Source organism: Ascidiella aspersa, chromosome 5 (genome assembly GCF_963924565.1).
Source record: "Ascidiella aspersa chromosome 5, kaAscAspe10.2, whole genome shotgun sequence".
Lineage (NCBI taxonomy): Eukaryota > Metazoa > Chordata > Ascidiacea > Phlebobranchia > Ascidiidae > Ascidiella > Ascidiella aspersa.
Genome location: NC_139451.1, coordinates 27214860 through 27237255, shown reverse-complemented (window position 1 = coordinate 27237255; position 22396 = coordinate 27214860). Strand labels below are relative to the sequence as shown.

At 37.2% G+C, this 22396-nt stretch overlaps 1 protein-coding gene across 1 annotated transcript in view; it reads right to left on the bottom strand.

Moving 5' to 3' along the window:
* Positions 1 to 7909: 7909 nt before the first annotated feature.
* The window catches only part of LOC146145714 (uncharacterized), a 35819-nt gene continuing 21332 nt past the window's right edge, over positions 7910 to 22396 (bottom strand). The window contains exons 13-27 of the mRNA XM_083389671.1: positions 21819 to 21980; positions 20325 to 20459; positions 18705 to 18881; positions 18217 to 18272; positions 17346 to 17492; positions 16778 to 16885; positions 16099 to 16188; positions 15604 to 15646; positions 15086 to 15135; positions 14519 to 14588; positions 13757 to 14038; positions 11140 to 11237; positions 9605 to 9824; positions 8930 to 9073; positions 7910 to 8593 (exon numbers count right to left, since the gene is read on the bottom strand). Coding sequence (XP_083245797.1) covers positions 8346 to 8593; positions 8930 to 9073; positions 9605 to 9824; positions 11140 to 11237; positions 13757 to 14038; positions 14519 to 14588; positions 15086 to 15135; positions 15604 to 15646; positions 16099 to 16188; positions 16778 to 16885; positions 17346 to 17492; positions 18217 to 18272; positions 18705 to 18881; positions 20325 to 20459; positions 21819 to 21980 — 2030 coding nt within the window. The 3' untranslated portion in view covers positions 7910 to 8345. The remainder of the gene's footprint in view (positions 8594 to 8929; positions 9074 to 9604; positions 9825 to 11139; positions 11238 to 13756; positions 14039 to 14518; positions 14589 to 15085; positions 15136 to 15603; positions 15647 to 16098; positions 16189 to 16777; positions 16886 to 17345; positions 17493 to 18216; positions 18273 to 18704; positions 18882 to 20324; positions 20460 to 21818; positions 21981 to 22396) is intronic.

Below are 22396 nucleotides of genomic sequence, written 5' to 3'. Positions count from 1 at the left end.
CAAAAGACTACTCGAAGCAGTAAGTATGATCAACACGATTTATTTATATTGGTATACTACTATATGACAGGCACAAATAATAGTCTTTATTTAGATAATTTATATTGCAGCTGAGGCTAAACATGTTTCAAACTTTTTCTGTAAGTTTTTTCTTATTGCGGTATGACTGTAACGTTGGGCATTCAAGCAATTAAATATATTTTATCAATGAAAAAAACAACTGCGTCTTTCACTCTGTTTTTCAAATGCAATTTGTGGCTGCTGATAAAGCTACCGTATTTATTTTAGGTACCGCTGGATAGCGAAGAGCCACTCTGAAAAATCTCTGGTGCAAACATTAGAGAATGAGAGAGATAACTTTGCCAAATCTGATTTTCCACCTTTTGACAAATGTGGCAAAATGCAAACCTTGCTGGTACGTTCAGTGTGTTTATAGTAAAAAGTCAGTTCCATGCTTCACAATACGGTAATCGTAACATGTAAGTAAGGATACAGCAACAAAAATGTACTTAAATATTTGTTATACCCAAATATAATTATTGTAGTGATTATAATAGCTTTTACACAAAGTTAGGGAACTAATTAACGCATCACATGAAGTAAAATATTTCATACAATGTTATAAAATTGACGCCATTTTATGTTTTGTGATAAAACAGGAGGACATACAACCGAGATGCATTGTGAGAACCGAAGGTTCAAATGAATTCGTCCGTCCTATGCTTTATGCTTTTGAAAGGTAGAGATAATAATCAATGGTTCATAAATTTGTTCACAGAGAACAAGACATGATGTAATTGATATATTTCCACAAAGACCGACATTTAGGTCTACCTTGTTTTCTCAAAAAGAGACACAATATTATATTTTATCGTACAACAGATATAGTCCCCTTTTGATAAACGAAAAAGTTGCTTTATTTACTTTTAAAATATAATTAGCCAATTTACAACCATTTAGGCTAAGTTTAACATGTGCCAAGTATTTCCTATAATTTTTCATATTCACAAAATTTGTTATTTTAAGCTACTATTAGTTTGTAAGATCGAACCTTGCTTTCTTAAAATGCGAAAAAGTTTTTCTCGAATAACGTATTTTAATTTCATGAAACTCTGCCACGATTTTTTTTGTTTTGGGAAGATATAGCGAAAGAGGTGGCGTCAAATGTGAGATGTTTGACAATCTCACCGAGTATTGTGATACAGTGAAGACCCAATGTGCAACCGACTTGCGGCATGAACTACTCGGGGACTGCCGACTGAGCCTAATCAGTGGACATGTGGCAACTGACAAGTTTCACTACATAGTAAGACTGAGTTAAAAGTTAACTTAAAATATCTGCAGCAGACAACTTTTTTAGGAAGCATAAATATGGAACAAATACTGCACGATTGCATCACCTGCGTCTGCATGCTTCTTTCTGATTTTTTTAGTTTGACATAAAATAGGAGTACTATTTTCATAAAATAGGAGTATATATATGCTAGTTCCTGTAATAAATTGACTTGACTTAAGTTTTTGGACAATTGACTTTACTTGACTTAAGTTATTCGGACGAATGACAAATGACTTGGGTTGAAATAAAATGTTTTCATTAAGCATTTGTCATTATAAAATTGAGTTATTTATCTTAAGTTTTGTACGTAAAACAATTTGCTTGTAAGATGTTGGGTTTTTGCTATTTTTTAGTAGAGGTAGCTTAATAATCGGACCAATTGACCAATTTTAGTATTTTAACGTTTAATTTACTCGACAAGAATGTGACTTAAATTGACTTGCTCTAATTATGACTTAACTTGGAATTAAGTTTTTGTTTTACAAATAACTGGACTGGGGCTCAAGTCATTTTTGAAAAGTCTTGTTTGCAACACTGGCACAAACTAAAAGTTTTACACGATTGAGTGGAAGAAAAATTATGAGTTTGTTTCAGGATTGTAACGCGAAACAGCAGCCTCGCGTGACAAGTCAATCATGTCAAGTAAGTTGAAATCATTAGTAAAATTTTGCATATTTAAAACCTCTTTAAGAACCAATTTATTTTCATGTAGTCCCGAGCTTTACCTAAAATGATATATTGTTGTTTTTTTGAAGGAAAAACAATTCTGGGATTTTTGCGCAAACGTTACTGGCCGATTTTTTTGCGGCTGCGGCAAGAACAGGTTTTTCTCGGCGGAAAAAATGGCGTGCGCTTGTAAGTATATTGCGTCTTCGTCACATTTACTTATATAAATTACAAAAACTTACGTCGATCAAACACTTTAATTTTAATTTTATTCAAAGTGACTTAAACCAACAGCTCCCAAAAAGTATAAATTTCCTAAAATACATCTTTGTAAAATCCTTGAAAATGGTCGGCAGGTTTTTTTTTATTTCTGCCTTACTGAAATTGTGGAACACACTCTAAATTGCGCATTTTCTATTTTCAACGTCAATAAAAAAATCTGCGGTTACCAAACCCGTGTAACCAAGGGTGAGGTAGAACAATTTTCTTACCAAAACGACGAAAATTTTTGTTATCTGAATGAATTACCATTACGGCATCTGCAATAATCATTCTACCTGAACGCGGTTCCGACTTAATTTAACCACTGCGTGTAACCCTATCAATTTTTTCTCAATTGAAAGCACATATGTCTTGGCAGATTTTAACAATAAATTCTGAAAATTGTCATGGTATCGATTTGCGACCAACCGTTTAGACACAATATTAAAAAGAAATTCCCAACTTATCTTGCCCAAAAACCCCCTGCTTTAACAACAAAAGGGGCAAATAATGAAAATAAGTTCTTCTTTTCGGTATATACTAGATGCCTAGCAGTAACAGCATATATTTTAAGGGCATATGCTACAATATTATAATTTTACCCAAAATTGCAGCACCCGTGGGTCTGAACGCAATGATGTACCTGACAGTGGGTCTGACAATAATCTGCGTCATTGTGCTGCTCGCATTTCTCCTGATGCTGATACTAAAGACCTGGAGCCGCTATTCGCCTCAACTATTGCTCTACATCGGAACCAGATACGTTTTTAAGGAAAGGGAGGACAGCCAGAGAATCCACAGCTGCGAGTGCGAGCACCAGGGGACTTTCCCCGAGTAGAGATGAAAATAAGACTGTATACTTACTGCTTTTTGATTTTTGTGATTCTCGCAATATCCCTTGGGAGCTGGGAAACATTGTTAATCACAGAAACACTGATTTTTGAGCTGAGGAAATTGTCTTAACTGAATTTAAACTTGCGGCACACCAACAGCGCTAAAAAAGTTTGGCGCACACCTACGACGTATATGTCGATCGACACTAGACATTATCATCAAATATCAATAGGAGCCTGGTGAAGATGGGGAGATTTATAATTAAGCGCGCCGAAATTTGACGTAGCCTATTACATTAATTTATCTTCTCATTTTTTTGGTTTTACAACCCTCCTGAAATGTCTTAAGCCAGCCAAAGTCTTAAAAATTGCACCCTTGCTATGTTTAATTAATTGTTCGGAACAGCAGCCAAGATTAATCCATAAAATTAGAAAACACCAATAATATTTTACAAAAAAAACGTGAAAAGCTAGTTCACTAACATTTCCTTATACGAATTATACTACTGACTCAATGAACTCTTTTGGGACAGTAAAATAACCTATTTTGTATTCACCAAGGTCAAACGCTTTGAAAAAAATAGACTCGTTGTTGGTTTGCGATTCGTGTTGATGCTTTTACATAAACGTGCGTTCAACTGTCAAAAAATCGTTTTTCTATTCCCATGTATATGTTTGCATTTATTCTGACGGCTGTTTCAATAACTCTACAACTATGCTTCGTAGCCTGTTGTATACTCGAGCAGCTGTTGGCCCTAAGCACTGTAATATAGCCTACCTAAAGCTGTCATAAGTTATTTTCTTCCTTTGTCATATTAAATCGTAACCTAAAAACTGCGTGCTGGAAGCGAGCTAAATGAAATCTATATTGCCTTAATTGTGGCTTTAATTATCGTAAGTAAATTTGAGCAGAATGCCTTGGACAACATTGAAGAACCACTAGGCTAGTGTTTTTTATCCCTTTATGGCTAGGGACACCCCTCAGAAATAATAAATAGATTGCGGCCCCCTACAAGGTTTTTCTGTAGCTATTTTTACTAGAATGTCACAACGGAACTCAAACATCCACATCAACGCTACATAACGAACTAGGTCATATTTGGATTTTATCTAATCTTTACAAAAAAAGTTGCAAGAGTTAAGCAAAAATCAGGTTCTTAAAGATTCTCAAATATCTCTCGGCACCCTTGAGCGTTAGAAATGGCTCCCCAAAGGTTCCGCGGCACCCCGGTTAAAAACCACTGATTCAAAACATTCAAATTAACAACAAACTTAAACTTTCTACGCCTGGCATATCGTGGATGTACTTTCAAACAATCTCGTGTGCAACATAAACTAGCCAAGTACATGGACGATGTTTCGAAGAAAGGTTTATTTCCGAACTACGTCGCGCGAAGAATATAGGTCAGTGTGACTCGCCGGGACAGGTTCGGCAGAACAACAGCAGAAACGTGCTCACCTCCCAAAAACAAACAAAAGAAGGTTTTTAAGTAAGGGTGTCGATTCCGATAAACGTGTGCGCGCTTGACAGCAAAATACACGAGTATAATAGAGCGGTGTTGCAGTGGTACTTTCGTCTTTTTCGAACTTGATATGTTATAGGGTCGTGGATTTTTTTTTGTGCTGTTTGGGCCAGTGTTTTTTTCTTAACCTATGCGTCGCAGCCTAAATTTGGATCACCGGTTGATTTCGTTTGGTTGCGGAGTGTTGTAGTTTTACTTTAGATACATTGAGTTTTGAGCAAGATTTCGACAATATTTGGGATCATTGCTTAGATTACGAAGACATGGTTCATATTGATTAAATTCGCAAAGATTAATGCTAATTTCCTATATTTGTTTTGTTTAAAAAACGTCAGCAAAAATAAATGAGTCGCTAAAGCTCTGGTGTTATTCTTGCGCTTTAGTTTAGTTCCTTGTGACCGCGCAGAGGCCGAGAAACTCTGTGCTATAGGCCTTATGTGGTTTAGCACTCTTTTCTTTCAAACGCGCATTTCGCTTAAAAAAGTGTCTAATTCATATTTTATCAAATGCTAGCTTTAAACCGTTAAAAAACGCTTTTCAGTTTCAACGACTGTTTTCAACAACAAAATAGCGGAAGTGCATTTCCCAAATCAAAACTAATCGCAAACGGAAAAAAAATTGATCAAAAAAATAATCAACGATGTTTGAATGAATTATAACCTAGAAAGTGAGTTCTAAAAAAACTATTGTTTTATAAAAAAATTATACATTTGTACGATATTATACTTTTAAGAACACGCAGACGACGGTTCGTAAATATAAAAACCTAAAGAACAATCAACTTAACCGAGTTAACAGCTACATTTAGTCGGGATTATTTTACGTTCGGACCCTTAATACTAAAGTTTTTGCCTAAGATAATTACAAAACATAGGAAGGTAGGATTGCGACAAATCATGATACCACTTCACAGCTCTGCTTGGATAGGGCCTTTAAAATGGCATTTGTGAAGTTGTAAAACAATAATCAATATATTATTATCGAAACATGGGCAATCCACTGTATGAGTTTGTCGAATCATGCTACCCTTCATTGAATAATCGCGCAATTCAATTCTTACGGGGATAGGACAAAAAGGGGACGTGCAAGCATTCTAAAAAAGGTCACGAGACAGCAGGGGCAGAAAAAAGGACGCCACGTAAAAAAAAACTACTTCGCGCGAGCTGTGAGCGAGAACGAAAAACCATGTGGAGTATAATGGTTGGAGTTTGAAGTAAGACGTATTAAGAATATCAAATCCCACACAGAAGCAGGTAACATTGTCTATGTTGATATTGAATAAAGAGTTATTCGAAACGTTCAAAATGATAGCTACTTTTGTATGGGCTTTAATATTCTTACTACGAAAAACTCTGTGGAGTATAATGGTTGGAGTTTGTCGTAAAACATAGTAAGAATATAAAATCCCAAACAGAAGCAGGTAACATTGTCTATGTTGATATTGAATAAAGAGTTATTCGAAACGTTCAAAATGAGAGCTACTTTTGTATGGGCTTTAATATTCTTCTACGAAAAAACTCTGTGGAGTATTATGGTTGCAGGTTGTAGTAAGAGTATCAAAGACCACCCAGAAGTAGGTAAAACATTGACTATGTTGAGAATGAATAAATATTTTTTCGAAACGTCAAAAATTATATCTACCTCTGTATGGGCTTTGACATTCTTTACGAAAAACTGTCTTTCGTCATTAAGCGACATCGCGTAACGAAAACGGGAGAGTGGCGTGAAGAAACGAGGGCTCGACCCGCGGTAAAGTTGGATAGCGGCGAAAGGCGGAAAGCACGGAAAAGCGGACAAGCAACGACGGACAACGTGAAAACTTGAGCGGAAACATGAACGTGGACCAGTGGTGAATTGGAGTTGGGATGGCCGATATTTTGTTTTTAGTGCCGACTTTTTGGCGAAAGAGTATCCGTTAACAAATGGCGGCATTTCTCTATGGGAGATAAGCACTGATCAAACTGAAACGTGTAAACTTAAGGCTTTCCAGTTTGTTAAGCAAAATTTAATTTAGCGCTCAAAATTTGCTTTAGCGCTCAAAAGTTTGATATAGCGCTCAAAATTTTTCTTATACGCCCAAACTTTTGTTTTCGCGCTCAAAATTTTGCTTTAGCGGTCAAAATTTGGTTCTAGCCCTATTAAACTTCTTAAGTGGAAAACTCTCAGTTAGGTTGCAAATCATGACTTGAAAGGATAAATTAATTTTGCATCGGTTATCGGCTCTGATCCGATATTATCGAACATCCCGACTGAAAGGTGTTCGCTCGAGAAGCGAAGTGACGTAGGGGCAGTGGTGTGAACAGAAAAATGAAAAGGAGCACCGTGAATATGTATGAAAAGCTACTAACAGCAGTGATAGGGCGGCGAATGACCGAGAAACAAACGAGATTACGAGCTGTTTCACGAACGAAAACGACTCTATTCGTAAAAAAAAAAAGGTTTTCAAACGGATAACGGCCTCAAATTGCGGTTTAAAATACTCAGAATTATCAAGACTTGATTTTAATTATCATTAAATTGCAACAGGACAAAAAAAAATTGTGGTAAACGTTGGTTGGATAATGGATAAGCTTCGCTTTAATTGTTGCTTCAAAATTTCAAAATATCCCCATCCCGCAAAACGAAACTTTGTTACAGTAAACGAAAATTCTCATCGAAACGTCTGCAAAGGCTTTTTTACAAGCGCCTTAACACTTGGGTCACAGTACCAGTGAAGTCTGCTACACATTTCTGGTCGATCTTGGATTTGTTACAGAAAAAAATGGCAGTACATTAAAAAAAACGGCGCGGTTTTGCTAAAATGGCACGGGAGCTCAGTATAGAAAAAGCGTTGGTAATTGTTTCGGTGCAGCAGTACTCAGGTCAGGCAATGAAGAAAGGTACTAGAGAACTATTAAGGTACGTATAACAAGTGGCAAAAACAACAACAGGAGAAGAACACGATTTCGGCAATACCATTCGCGATAAGAGGGACCGTTTTATTTCATGTTGGTCTTCCAGTTGAATGCCGCCGGAAAAGTCTTGAATTTTCCTATTTCACAACACGATTAAGGCAAACGGCGTGAGAAATTGTTCTAACGAATTGCGCCATTTCGTTTGGGCATCGACCATTCTGCCAGAATTCGAAATCGAGATCAGTGGGGTACATATTCGATACGGCATATTTTTTAAAATAAAAACTAAACGAGCACGTACTTTACAAACTATAAAGCTACAGCGTGAAGCAAGAAGTGTGACAGTTGGACCATTAAATTGAATATGAACTATTTTTCTGGAGTAGTGGCGTTTTAATGGCTGATACGGAATCAATATATAGTGATATGACAGAACCATTGTTAAAAGTGAACAATAAACATGCTTTGATAAAAATGATAGGCTAACTGTTTGTAAGATGTTCATTTGTGTAACACAAATTGTTAGTACGACCAGACGATTTGTAGAAAGCATATTCGAAGAAGCTTTGCACAATTTGACCTGAATATTTTTAATTTTAAATAATTGGATCAAAAAAGTTTTCATTGTTTCAGAACAACCCGTCTTTACACAAAGAACAAATACGCACTTTGCTTTACGCACGCAGGAAAATGGCGCTTCACTGTTTAAAACGCTGGCAGCGGGAGAGAAAGAGAGGAGACAACAACAACAAAAAATGAAAAAAAGGCATGCGAAAAAAAAAGGAAAAAAGGCAGTGAAAAAAAACGAGGAGTCGAACTTTTCAGGATCAGATCAGACGGAGGTGGACGAGGAAACGTTGGCGGTGCTTTCCCGCAGCTGAGAATCGGCGGCGCGAATTTGCGCGACGATTTCTCGCCGCTGGGTGGCGTCGTGCACGTGAGAAAGCTGGAAACCGGAAGCGGCGTCGCGCTTTGGTGATTCGGCGTCACCAGCAGCAGCGCTCAGCTCGTTCTGCTTGATTGCTTCGGAACCGAGTTTGTGTGAAGTAAAGAGAAGGTAGACATCGGAGTGAGGCGAATCTAATGAAAAAATACTTGTTAAACCTTAAAAGCAGCTCAAAAGGTGAAAATCACTCGCCGGTTTAATGTTGACGCCGAAGAAAATAAAATACATGTTTTTTAACTAAGCTAAATTATTCTGCAAAGTCGAGATTTTTTTTAGTCTAAACGTTTGGTAAAAATTGAGCAACTATAGAAATAATTTTTTTTCATCGCTGCCTGTCAGCTAGTTTGTTACATTGCGAGTAAGTATTGAAAAAAGTCCAATATCACAAAACATTTTAAGAAAAACTAGCTTACAACTGCGTGCCATGAGTTTTTGATTGACTAAAAAAAAACATTTCAAAAAAATTGTACCTGTTGCGTTGTCGTTGGATTGGAATTGCACAATCTTAGCGCCGTGACGTGCAGCGAACGAATTGAGCGCCGGTGACGCAATGTCGCCGCCCTTTAGGTGCGTCACCAGCACGGGACAAAGGTCATCGGTGACGTCATTCTCACCTAGACGTCATAGTCCACCGGTTGGTAAAAAACATTTGACCACATAGACATAAAGTATACACAAATACAGAGTGCGGCTTGGTGAGTTGTTTTACTTTAATTAAAAAAAAAAACTAAAAAAAAATTTACTAACAAAAAATATAACACATAAGCAAAACTACAGAAATTCGTAAAACATAAGTGATTTTAGGCACGCTATGCAATGATCTGTCGTGTGGTTTTAAAATAAATGTCAAAGCCAAGTATAGGTCGAGTAAATACATAAAAATAAACGTTTTGATACACACTTAATTTAACTATTGACGATATAACTGAATATCGAAACGTCTTTTTTAAGCTAATGTCGATTTACTCGCCGGTATGGTTTTGACTTAAAAACTGTTGGAACATAGGGGCGACATTTTCACACAAAACTAACTTAATAATATTTTTGTAATATTAAATACCGGAAATTTCATAAGCTAAAAATACTGCAAAGCATTGCAAAAAACAAAATTAAGCGAAAAAAACAAAGTTATGTTATTATGTTACCTTCGTTCGTCGCAACTGGGTCAGCCGACTTACTCGTCACAGGGGTAACCATCGCGGGGTGAAATCCCCCACTTATCCCGTCGCCGGGGTAGGGGTAAGGCGGGGACTGCATGGGCAGCTGTGGGTTCACGTAACCGTGGGGCATGGGTGAGTAAACGAGGGTGGGGTGAAATTGTTGCCCGGCCCCAGGGTTATGGTGAAACTGATTGGCGGGTAGGGCCTGTGGGTAGATAAGGAAATCATGTTTAAATCAATACAACAGGTGTATTGTTTGCACGTTCTATTTCAACAATTTCCTTAATGACGCCATAATTACTATATAATCAATACAACAGTAACAGTATAGTGATTCTCTTAAGGCATCCCTAAAAAAAATAATAAATAGATTTGCGGCATCCCGACTGGAATTTTCGTTGACAAATGGAACTGAAACAACACCATTAACCCAAAAAATGCAGGAAAATGTTATTTGATATACTGGTCTCTAATCGTGCAGAAACAGTTGTATCAAGAAGCTTACCGAGAGAGCAAAAATCAGATTCTTAAAATCTTTCAAATTACCTATTGGCACCCTTGAGCATTAGAAATGGCACACCCAGGGCGCCGCGACGCCCCGGTTGAGAACCACTGGTATAGTACATTGTTTGCACCTTTCATCTAAACTATTTCCCTAATGACACGATAATAACTATGATTATGATATAATCAATACAACAGTATAGTGCAAGGATTCTTCACCAGGATACGTGAACTGTTCCTGGGGGGTGCCGCGATGCTGAATCAGGTACAGAAAATGTTGTACTGCTATTCATGTCTTTGCTCGGGTAAATGTAAAACTAACTCACAATTTGGTATGTGTTACTGTGTTATCAGTAACTCGTATAAAAATAAAATAACAATAGTTTCGTTATTTAAGCAATTCTAGAAGGGGGTACGAGAGTTGTTTGGTGATTTGAAAGGGGTGCAACAAGGAAAAACGTTAAGAAGCTGGCATAGTACATTGTTTGCACATTCAACTAAAATAATTTCCTTATTGACGCCATATTGACTATAAATAGTTGACTTATTTTAAAGTTATACAGAAGCGGTAACATTCCACTAACACAGTATGCAATTATGATGTCACAATGGCTGAAGAATGTAGTAGTATCGTGGGCTACACAGATCGTTACATACTTATATGCGTTTAGGTTCTAAAATTATGCGGTGCATAAGTCATTATAAAGTCCCAGTCAAGTTATTGCCATGGTTAAGATGTTGAGTATTGAAAATGACTAACTACTAAACTTAATATCATCACATTGCAACTAATAAAAATAAAACAAATAGCAACCGCTGAATTGTTCTCACGTGTAAGTTTTGCACTTTTATTGAAACAAACATTTTAAAACGCTGAAATCCATCCCAATCCCTATGTCTAAACAACTCAAGTCTATATGGTGATTATTACTGTCAACGTAATATCTGTTCTGAATATTAACAAGACGAAAAACTACCCAGGTTAAACGGAAAGATATACAGGACAGGTAACATACCTGATACTGCTGAAGGCCGCCGTTTGAGTTTGGTAGTACGTAATACATCGGTTGAGGAGATGGACTTGCCATGTAATTGAAGTTAAGGCCAGGTGTACCTGCAATGTGTACAGAATACGTTGTTTTTTTGTTATTACAAAGCAGTGTTATTAGTTTTTAAAGCCACCCGAAAAGATTGAATATGCGTCTGCGTTAACCTGGTGGTAAAATTTCGAAGAAATACACACCAATAGAATTAACCAGAAATGCGCACCAATAGAAACATGTTTAATATCCATAATAATAATAAAAAATATTCAGTTTCGATCTAACCATTTGAGAAACCATAACAGTTGCTAGACTTTATTTTACGTCAACTTAAAATGGCTAAATTTTCAATCCTGGTAAAAGTAATATTCAAAACAGAGGTGGTGGGTTGTTATTCTTACAGCCGACCACATGAACAACATAAATGTTGTGGCAGACCGTGACAAAAAGATTTCAAACACACACAATCTGACTAGATTAGGTTAAAAAATTCGATTTGAGATGAAATGCGATTTAAAGAGGGCCGCTATACATGGTTTTAATCATTCTTCAAAGACGGATACATTCGGTTAAAGCACAAATGCATAAATAAATTTCGTCCGGCCCGCGAATCGTATTTTTCTCTGGTATGATTTAAGCATGGAGGATCGTTTTGAATTATATTTAAGTTGTGATGCCGTGCAAAAATAGAGTTCAACACATTTTCATATTGATTAGCTAGGCTCATTTCCCTCAACGAGAAACGAATCAATAATTCAGTAAGACATTACGGTTTCTGAGTTAGTGAGCGGGCCAGGATATTAAAATTTTAAGCGTTTCCGGTATGCTAATGTAGTCTTGAAGCCAAGTTGATCTAGGGCAGTGGTTCTCAAACTGGGGTCCGCGGTCCTTTTGGGGTCCGCGAGACAATTTTCTGGGACCGCGAAGCACCTAACAAAAAAATCAACACGACTCTCCTAAAGAACATAATTTTTTGGGCAATAAAATTTTCAGGCAACTTACTTTTATTTTCCAAACTAAGCTCATTAGTTGTCCATTTACGTTATTGCACGCTCAAGTTAAATTGTCCATTGTGACGTCATAGTGTTGCGTTGTGCTAGTGAGAATTACGTTTTTACAGCTTGCTGCGCTGGCAATGTGGGCTATACGGCCACGGTTTTAAAACTGTTCGTTATTGCTAGACTCAAATAAATTGATTCGTTAATTAGAGGTTAACATAACTGATAGCAAAGAAGCAAGTGCACCCGTCCCATTGATACAATTAAAAACAACGCGTTATTTTGAGTTTATTTGTGTATATTTTTAAGGACCGTGAGCAATTAAAAAGTTGCTGGGGGGACCGTTGCGTAATTTTTTTAACAAAAGTTTGAGAACCACTGATCTAGGGAATACGGATGTCCTGTAATACTAAGGAAGTACTAGCGCCGATATGATATCAAATAAACACAGGGATTCAAGCTATGGTTTAACATCTAACACAGCGGTTATACCCTAAATCTAAATTCTTTAAAAAAGTAGGGAACAAACTTGTTGGCGATAAAGGAAATTTGGCCAATTAACTTATGAACGTTTTAATTTCGTCTAAACCTCTTTTACTAACTTGAATTGCTATCTTCAATTAGGGATGTCAGCTACTTATGACATTATTACTGTTATCAAGTAAGCAAAACAAAAAAAATTAAAACTTTTAAGAGGGATTTTATTACCATGTTAGTAAGCTAAAATTTCAGTTGTTAACTTACCTTTTTAAAATAAATTTACATGTATAGGCCGAATCGCTGCCTTGGATCTAATATCACGTCTAAAACTTCTATATTAGCTGGTATTGAATCGGCGCATATACCAACCTAGCATCGGACGAGTACGGATACTACCACATAGCATCGGATCAACATAATACACCGAAAAGCCATCGCAGAGTCGCCGAATCTGTCGATCTATGATGCAAGCAGAGCAAGCCAGAAAAACAACTGGCCTGCAGTGAGGTTCGAACTCACGACCTCCGGTCAAGCCGGGACCGTCGCTCTATCAACTGAGCTATGCAGGCTAAGAGAGGAGCGAGTCGAGAAACCACCATGCGCCAATAATTGCACATTTTGTTAGGAGAAGCAACTTCACACAGGGGGATCATCAGTCCGTATCAATCAATGAAAGACACACAAACATATGTGTTTAATAGCATCTGTGAATAGCATCCTCGGAAGTTGCTTTATGACCAACGATTACTATTGATACGGAAGCCGTAATCGTTGGAGGGGCTAGATCACAGATGTTATTAAACACATATGTTTGTGTGTCTTTCATTCATTCATTCACTTATCAATATAACAGTTTGTTTGATTGCAAACTATAAACGACCAAAGTAAGCACTTCAAGTTCTAAACAAAAACAATTAAATTACTGCAATTCATATATAAATGATGTGATTCTACCCCCGAATCACACACACACACACACACATATTTCACCATATACCACTGTGAAAAGTATGGCAAGTGCACACACATTTATTTTTTAACAGACCCAACCTGGACTCCCATTAACCCAAACCTTAAGCAACCAGAAATCAGACTGTAACAAAAAAGTTTACCTTGGTGCATGTAGTATTCGTTTGCCTGTTGAACGGGCGAGGCCTGAGACGGCAAATCCTCACCCATAGGGGGCCTTAAGACCCCGGCGCCAGGATACACGGGGGCCTGGGCCATGAATGGGTGCGATGGGGGCATGATAGGGTGGCCTGTGACCCCGGGGTGGACCCCAGGTAGCACAGGGGGGTGTTTGGGGAAGTTGGGGTCGTGGGATTGGGGCTGGGTAGTGTAGTACGTGACGCTACCGGGACCGGTGTGAACAGTAGAGACGACGTTTGCAGCAACTGAGGGGAAAAAAGAAAATATTTAGGAACACTAATGACATGCGAAAGTAGAACTGAGCTCTGTAACACTGAATCAAATCTTGGTTGAGCATAGTAATGGAGTCATTTGGTATCGGAGCAGACGGCCGATTTCTTTTTTGCAAAAAATAATAAAAAAATGTTTCGAAATAAAAAAGCCCTAAAAAAACTTTTTTAACCTTAGTAATATAACCTTGGTATACTGAGATGATTTAGTATCGAATCGGGATATATTTCGCCTGAAATATCGGCAGTGCTATGATTAAGTAATGTTTCGATAAAGTTTAGGACAGCCACCTATACAACCCTTGTGTCAGACAAGTGTCGATGTCAAAAATGAAAATTGCTAAAATTAGCGGCATGATGTTTTTTAAGTAACAATCCGTGAGATACAGATATTAAATATTTTTTTTTAAGTTTACAACCCAAAAGTATAAGTGGAAACACGGGGCTTGAACTCACTGTGGCGCGAATTGTAGAATCGTGGCGAGTTGTCGTTGGAGAGTGGAAGAGTCCCAGCGTCTGATCTTGCCTGCAATCAAAGAGGACAGGGTAAATAAAGAGAACCAAATTTGCGGATTAGAAACGACATATTTTGGGTAATCAAGTGGCACTGTATAAAGACAAAATTGCATCGATTGAAAAGGGATTTCTACTTTGATCTGTAAAGTACGGTAGTGCGACCAATTGTCGAGAATAGAAAACAATTTGCCTTTATATTGTGCCACCTGATTACCCTATTAAGAATTAGAATTAGGCAAATACGGCGATTTACAAAGACACATATTTTTGAGGCTTGTATAAAACAACGGTTTTGCTATTTTTGCTATAAATTATTTCGAACATATATGAATGCGAATGTAGTGGGTACACCTACATTTGTATGGGCTTTGATATTTATATGCTGATATTCATTTTAATTGTTAAAAGTGAATCAACAGCTTTTTAAACTCTCACGCAAATATACGCGTCGCTAAAACAGTGTGCTTCAAGTAGAGCATATATGAATAAAGTTCAAAACGTAATTACCGCTCGTTCTTCAGGTGAGTTGACAGGCTGAGGCGATGGCTTGGCTGCAGCTGAAATACAAAATAGGTTTGATTATAGCCTTACAAAATTAAACATATGCAAATGATGGCATTCGTGTGCCAAGTTGACCTTACTGGTCTACTAAAATACCTCTTTATCTTTTTTTTTAATTTTTTTTAAACGCTTGTTTTAACTTCCAGGGAAGCTAAAAGCGACAGTAGGCTCCCGAAGCATGAAAAAATGACGACAACAAACACTATTTAGAGAGTGAAAACTACGCGACTTGTTAATTTATGGTGTTTCATTTTGTTTTGTTTATAAACTTTATTTTATTGTCGGCTTTGTTTCAGATTAAAACAGGAGGAATTGACGTCGATTCAAATTTGGAAAAAAGTTAAAATTCACATGAAGTTATATTATTGGATTACAATTGGTCGACTATGATGTCACTAGCTAGATGTCATTCAAGGCCATCTAAGTGGGGTCTAAAAAATGAAAATAATTTACGAATATCATACCTTCCGACGTTGGACTTTCGTTTTTACTAGGCGATTGCTGGATCTAAAAAAATACACAATTTTAATTAGTACCACTAAACATGACAAAGGTTTCCGAAGTTTTTTATAAGATTCGCTGACTTATTTGCTTTATAGAACCAAATATACACTCGTTTTTTTGCACTGCTTTGTTGAATACCACATTAATTTAAGATTTTTTTTTGACGACTTGTCACAATCGCTTAAAAAAGCCTTTGAAGTAATTTTGTTTTTTAGTAAAGCTCAACTAGATAACGGACTTGTCTTTGTGCTACAACAATTTTTATTTTTTTTGCACATTTGCTGCAACTAATAACTCCATGCTCCAACACCTTATGCAGTTTTTTGAATCTCCCTATTAAAAATTTGCTTATCAAATTGCATTGTCCTTTTATGCTTTGTCTTAAACGCATGATAGAATAGGAGTAAATAAAGGGATGTGGAGACACATAAAAGGCAAATTAGGGAATCGAATACCTTATTCTGGTTTGCAACATTTTCATCGTCGTCAACCAGCTTGTCCGAAGAATCTTCTGAGCTCTTTTCAGTAGTGGTTGAGGTTACGGTCTGTAAAAAGAAACGCATTTCATTACGAGCTAGTTTGCAAATCTCATAACTGGCTACATTCCATTTTAATCCATATCGATAGGGTCTACAGCAGTGTTTGTCAACCTTGCATGGGTAGCTGACTTCTTTAATGGGTTCTCACAACTTTGTCGACCCCAAGGCTCACGTTTGGCAAAATTGCGTCATGATATGTCACAAGGTTAATGAAAAGCTCACATTATAGTTCAACTGGCTAATCTTCTGCCCGCTTAACTACCGTTTCGTGCCCTTTCGTGCCCCTGGTCTAGGGATTTCTCTAAATTTTGACCTTCTTTAATAATCCGTTAACTCTCTTAATAGATTAAAACTTAAAACATAAGCAAAAAAAAAAAGACAAAACATTGGGCTATTAACTTTGGGAGTAAATAATTAATAGATTAACATCGTAAAACACGTGATCATTTTAGTTAATATTACGCTTATGGGTTTATCAAGTAAATAAATTTCACTATCTCTCCGTTTACTGATCAAAAAATTATAGATTTTTATTAAAACAGCTTTGGTAAAAACAAGAATGAATTCCTTGAGACAACTACGAAACACGACTCACCGTCTCTGCGACGGCAAGGCCTTGCATCTGGTTAGTGACGTCACCGCTTGGGTTGATGACGTCAGGTGGAGGAGGATGCGCTTTGTTGACCGGCAAAGGACGGGGGCTCTGCAATATAAAAACAAGTTGATTGCGTACAGAGCAGATATAATGGGAAGTAGGTTCATTTCTCTGTTTTTAAGACTATAACAGCATAGATGGCGAAAAGGTTTCAGTAAAACCTTTCGAACCATCGTAAAATGAGGCTGTAAAAATAATTCGACAGTAAAAATCAAATGTGGAATATCTATAAATTCAATGCGTTTAAATAGAAGGCCAAACAACGGAGCTAGTTACATCGCATTTTATTGAATAAATTTCTCAATCCCAACACTAAACAGTGCTTAATTAAATAGTCAATTTCCGGGGACAAAACGCATGGTTAGCAAAATCCAGGCAAAATGTCTGAAATTAAACACAAAATTAGACTTTTCGTGTATCACCGTTTCGTAAAAACACCACAAAAATCGGGCAACAGATCACAGTTTCAAATATACAAATTTAGATTGTACAGGACAAAACCAGTCACCTGTTGCAGCGGCGGCGTTGGGTAGTAGACAAGGTGAACGGGGGCTTGCTGGTAGTGCTGGGGGTGGTAGAGGGCCGACTGGTACATATGCAGGGGAGTGCTGGCGCCACTGTTCGACACACTGCCTTCAGAAGGGGCTACACCCACCTAATTACGCAAAAGAAAAACTTATGTTGAATTACGCTGCAGTGTTTCAGGCCATTAAGCCGGTGGTTCTCAACCGGGGTGCCGCGTTCGATTTCTAAAGCTCGGGTGCCGAGAGATATTTGTAAATCTTTAGGAATGTGATTTTCTCTCAACTCTTACAACTTTTCGTGAAAGATTACAATGGAATAAATTCAAAACTTAAAACTTTCTACGTCGTGTGGAGTTGGTGTGTGTTGTTCCAGTTTCGTTTATAGTGACATTCTAGTGATTTACCTACGGAAAAATCTTTTAAGGGTGCCGCAATCTATTTATTATTTCTGAGGGATGTCGCAAACCATAAAAGGTTTAGATTTTAGAACCACTGTATTAAGCTGTGAAATTTCAATAACGCCATAATCAAGGTTTCCTGCCAGCGTTTTTTTATAGCAAACTTGACTGGCTGTGAGCCAATAATAACATATGCTGTCTGGTGAAACCCCAGCGGCTGTAATTTTTATCGTATGCTGTCTCTACTGCAAACCAACAGTAATACTTAATCGGGAAACTTCCTAAAGCGTCTTCCCCCAAGTTTACATTAAAATTTGAATATTTTTTATCTTTGACGAATCCCAGATTCCAAATCAATGTATACAACAAACCAGCCGCTTTTAACGGTCTCAATTCAAATCATTTCAATACAATTAATCTAATTAAGGCAATGTGCCCAAAAAATCTCTATACGCACCTGTGCGTTACTGCCATCCAGTGGTTGATTTTGAGGGTTCACGACGTCAGCGGTGTCTAAAAATATTTGAGGAATAAAAGATTTTATTTTGGCAATCATAAAACATAATTCATTAAGTAAAAATCTTAGTAACGACAATTTTGTCGTACTACATATAGAAATCGCTCTTTTGGTGAAAAACTGTATTTGTTTTCGTGAAATTTAATGTTTAAAACAAATTAGCGACAGGCCGATTACCTTAAAAATACCACTCTAATGAGAAGCAAATTCTATTTTCTCTTAATCTCTTACTATACAAAACTATTTCAATAAAACGACTAATATTGCTTAAATGTATTTAAATCGGTAACAAATATTATTGCACCCATTAAACATATGAAAAAAGGGTTTTTAAAACAAATCCACTGCTATTCACATAAATCTCTCATTCGTGTTACTTATTCGAACAAAAATAATTATACAAAATTTTAAGCACAAAAATGGCTTACTCTGTTTTGCAGTTGCGTGTGCCGTAACGCCGTAAGGCATGAGGTTTTGGTGGGCCATGGTGTAGGCGGGAATCTGCTGGTATTGTACGGGTATGGTGCGTGCTTGGTAGGTAGGAACACCGATCGCATTGGGCTGGTAGAGGATCGGGTAGCCTTCCATGTTCACATAGGGGTTGCCTGTATCGAGCCATAACAGTATATTAGTCATGGCGTAGAGTGTATCTGTCAATATATTACCACGACTTCAACCTGACCAATTTTGTGCGACGTTTTTTTCAAGAATGGGGGAAGGCTATAAATGATGCTTAGTGCAAAAAATAGGCGCTGTCGTGGATCTCTACACACTGCGCTACACGCAGTGTCGAATTCGGTGTTCAAAGCGCATAGTTTAGTTATTCGTGTATTAGAAGTGACTGTAAGCATATAATAATTTAGTGCCATTTTTTTCCAAATCTAAAAAAAAGGAAAAAATGCCGCAAAAATTTTGGGCGGACTATTGCATTGTGCTCTGCCTAATAAACTGACAAAACATTTAAATATACAAAAAAATCTACCATATACATAAATTATGCAAATGCAGGTCAGTTTTTGAATATTTTTGAAATTAAAAGTAAAACGTATTGCGGCGAAACCAAGCAAAGTTAACTGTTAATTGTTTGAGCCACTAATTTTAGCCTTTTTTTGGTTTTTAACCATTACAATACCATTTAGGGATTTAAAAAACAAAACATGTACAACGACAAGCACACTTTGACAGACATGATTAACAGATCTACTGAAGTTTCATTTAGACGTACACGTGTTTATAACGACGACTAAACAAACAGAAAGAAAAGAAGACAAAACTTAGGAACAAACTACCCATATTCAAGGAAAAGAAAAAAGAGTGATTTGTTCAGAAAGCAATTGTCTTACCGTGGCAGACTAAATGCTATTTTAATCGAAAATTGTTAGTGGATTTTTAGAAACATGACCTAGACAACGAAAGTGAAGTTACAGGTGCTGCAGATTATTCTGTCGATAAGATTTTCAGACGAATTGAGAGCAGGAAATTTTTAGTCACCAAATACGGCGTTCTGTAGAAATTTACTGAAGAATTAAGAGTACAGGAGAGTCAGCACAAAACAAACAACATTACACAGTGGGAGATAGTTGGGGAGTTCAAAAAACATGGATAGTAATAATGAAAAACAGCTCCTGTGAAAATTCAAGTTGTTAACTGTGTTTTTCCATATATTGTACAATGAGCGTTCGGCGTCATTCACAATGAAGAAGGCAATCTGAATGGGTTGCCGAAACGTTGGTTAACAATTACAATTACCAGAGAAGCTGTTCTTGATTAATTTTACTATTCCTGGTAACAACAGTTTATATTAAGGTAAATAGTGTGGAGAAATCTGTGTATTCTTCACGCAAAATGACATGGATGAAGCGATTGCCTTCGATTTTTTGCATCATCGTCTTAAAAGCAGCAAGCATTATTTGTAACTATACCTAAAGCCAAACCCCACGTTGCATAACCGCCTAAAAAGCCAAGGCTATTTTCACTGCCAGAGTGAAGTGATTTTCCCCACGCCTTCCCTATGTAAGTGATCTAACGCTTCGCAAGCGGCCAATTACCGGTATGCGGATGTGTAAGCAGGGTGTCTGGCCTCACTGTAAAGCCGACAGGCACTGCCACCACTATGTCCTTCGCCGACTGATCGATAACATGGCAAAACTCGAAGTCTCCCAACGCTTTGAATGCTGGCATTTCTGAGGGACGGGTGAATTGCGCATCGTAAACCACACAAGGACGGTGTGGCGAAGTTGTATAATGTATGGGGATGATTGGAGGTTTTTGAATGTTCATGTTTGATGAATATTGAGTTAAACGATAAAGCGTTGATAAGGGTTTTAAACGTTTAAAGGTTATGAAGGTTTAAATGTTGAAGAGAAGGGGTTTTCAAGATTCATGACGTAATTAATGCGGCGTGTTTGTGGAGGCAAATTGCGTTTAAAAGAATCAAGTTTGAGGGTATAATGTCACGATATGTTAAGTCACAAATGGGGGTTAAATGTTTATGTAATAATTAGGGGTTTGGTCATTAAAATGGTAACGAACGTTTAGAGAAGAAATTTTCCATAATTTAAAAATCATTTTAACGTCGCAGTTTATTTGAAGTAAAATTGTGTTTGAAAGAGCAGGTTTTAGGGAGTAATGTGTTGGTATGTTATAACACGAGTGCACACACAGAAACACAGAGATAGGGTTTCAATGTTAGTATGATAATTACGGTTTGAAGGTTAAAATGTTACAGGGATTTTTTCAATATTTAAAAAATCGTTAGACGCGATCATAACGCCATAGTTCATTGCCGAGTAAAATTGCGCAAAAAAGTCGATTTGAGGGCGAATTGTTACGATATGTTACAACACGCGTGCACACACAGAGACACAGAGAGACATGCGCGATGTTACCGATACGGTGTCGTGTGAAAGTCCATTGTCGACCGGAAAAAAGAGGAAATAGAAGAGAAACAAAAAACGAAGTTAATAGACCAAGTTATATGCTGCAAGCTGCTGTTAGCGATTCGCTATAAAATGCAAGATCTGCTGAATATTTAACAAATGTAAATTTGCATATACAGAAAATAAGTTCTTCTGGCACTTGTTTGTTAATTTCGACGTTTTGGCTACCTAGTACCTATTCAGAATTCCTTTATCAGGAAAACGTCATTCCTGGATAGTTGCCAAAACGTTGGATTAAACAAATAAGTACCAGCAGTACATAGTTGGCAGGCGATATTAAAATAAATACGTATATAAAAATAAAGGTGGTTATTCTGAGAAATCAACCTTAATTCTGGAAATTAATGGTTTGTTTTGTAAACCTGTGTTTTGAAAAATAAGTCTGAAAAGATTGATTTTTAACCCCAGCATTCCATAGAAAAAGAGTTTAATAGTCTCTTTTGTATTTATTAATGCAGTCTTTACAACGTTCTTAACAGAATACACTGTTATGCAAATAACTGAATTCGTCCTATCAAAAACCACACACATTGTTTAACAGCGCACCATTAAAATGACATCGCTATAAGGAAAAATCGATTACACGGAACATAAAACGCTTACCAGGATGATCGACGTAGGACTGCTTGACGTGGCCGGTGCTGATTGGTGGAGGGTCCGAGTGATCTGACCAATCATCGGTGTGCTGTCCGTTGGTGAGCGGAAAGTCGTTGGTCTGGGATTGCGAGGTTCCAACGAAGACCGACGATGTACTGCTTGATGTGCCTGCAAGTTGAATTGTGGTTTACGAAACGGGTTAGTTTTATCTTAAGATATTTTGTGTTTTTTTTTCAGAAAGTGTATAAAATCGAGTTAATATTGTATCGCTTGTTGCTAAACAACCCGATCACAACCTTAAAGAGCCGAGAAGCGATAATTTTTTTTTAAATATGTTTTTTTTAGTAAAAGGCGAAAGATTTACACGTTGTGAAATGAGACCAGAGTTTTTTTTTTGTTGATAAGTCAACCTTTTGGTGTTTGCTTTTAGTGAAAACTGCTCTTAGTAGCGCGCTTTGCCTTGAGCAGAAACGTGTCTTGTACGTGGTTCATTTCAGACGTGACTTTCTTAGTGTTAACAGCTACTTTTGTGGCGGTTTAAGTTGGTGCCCTTTATTTATTTATTTATTTATTTATTTATATTC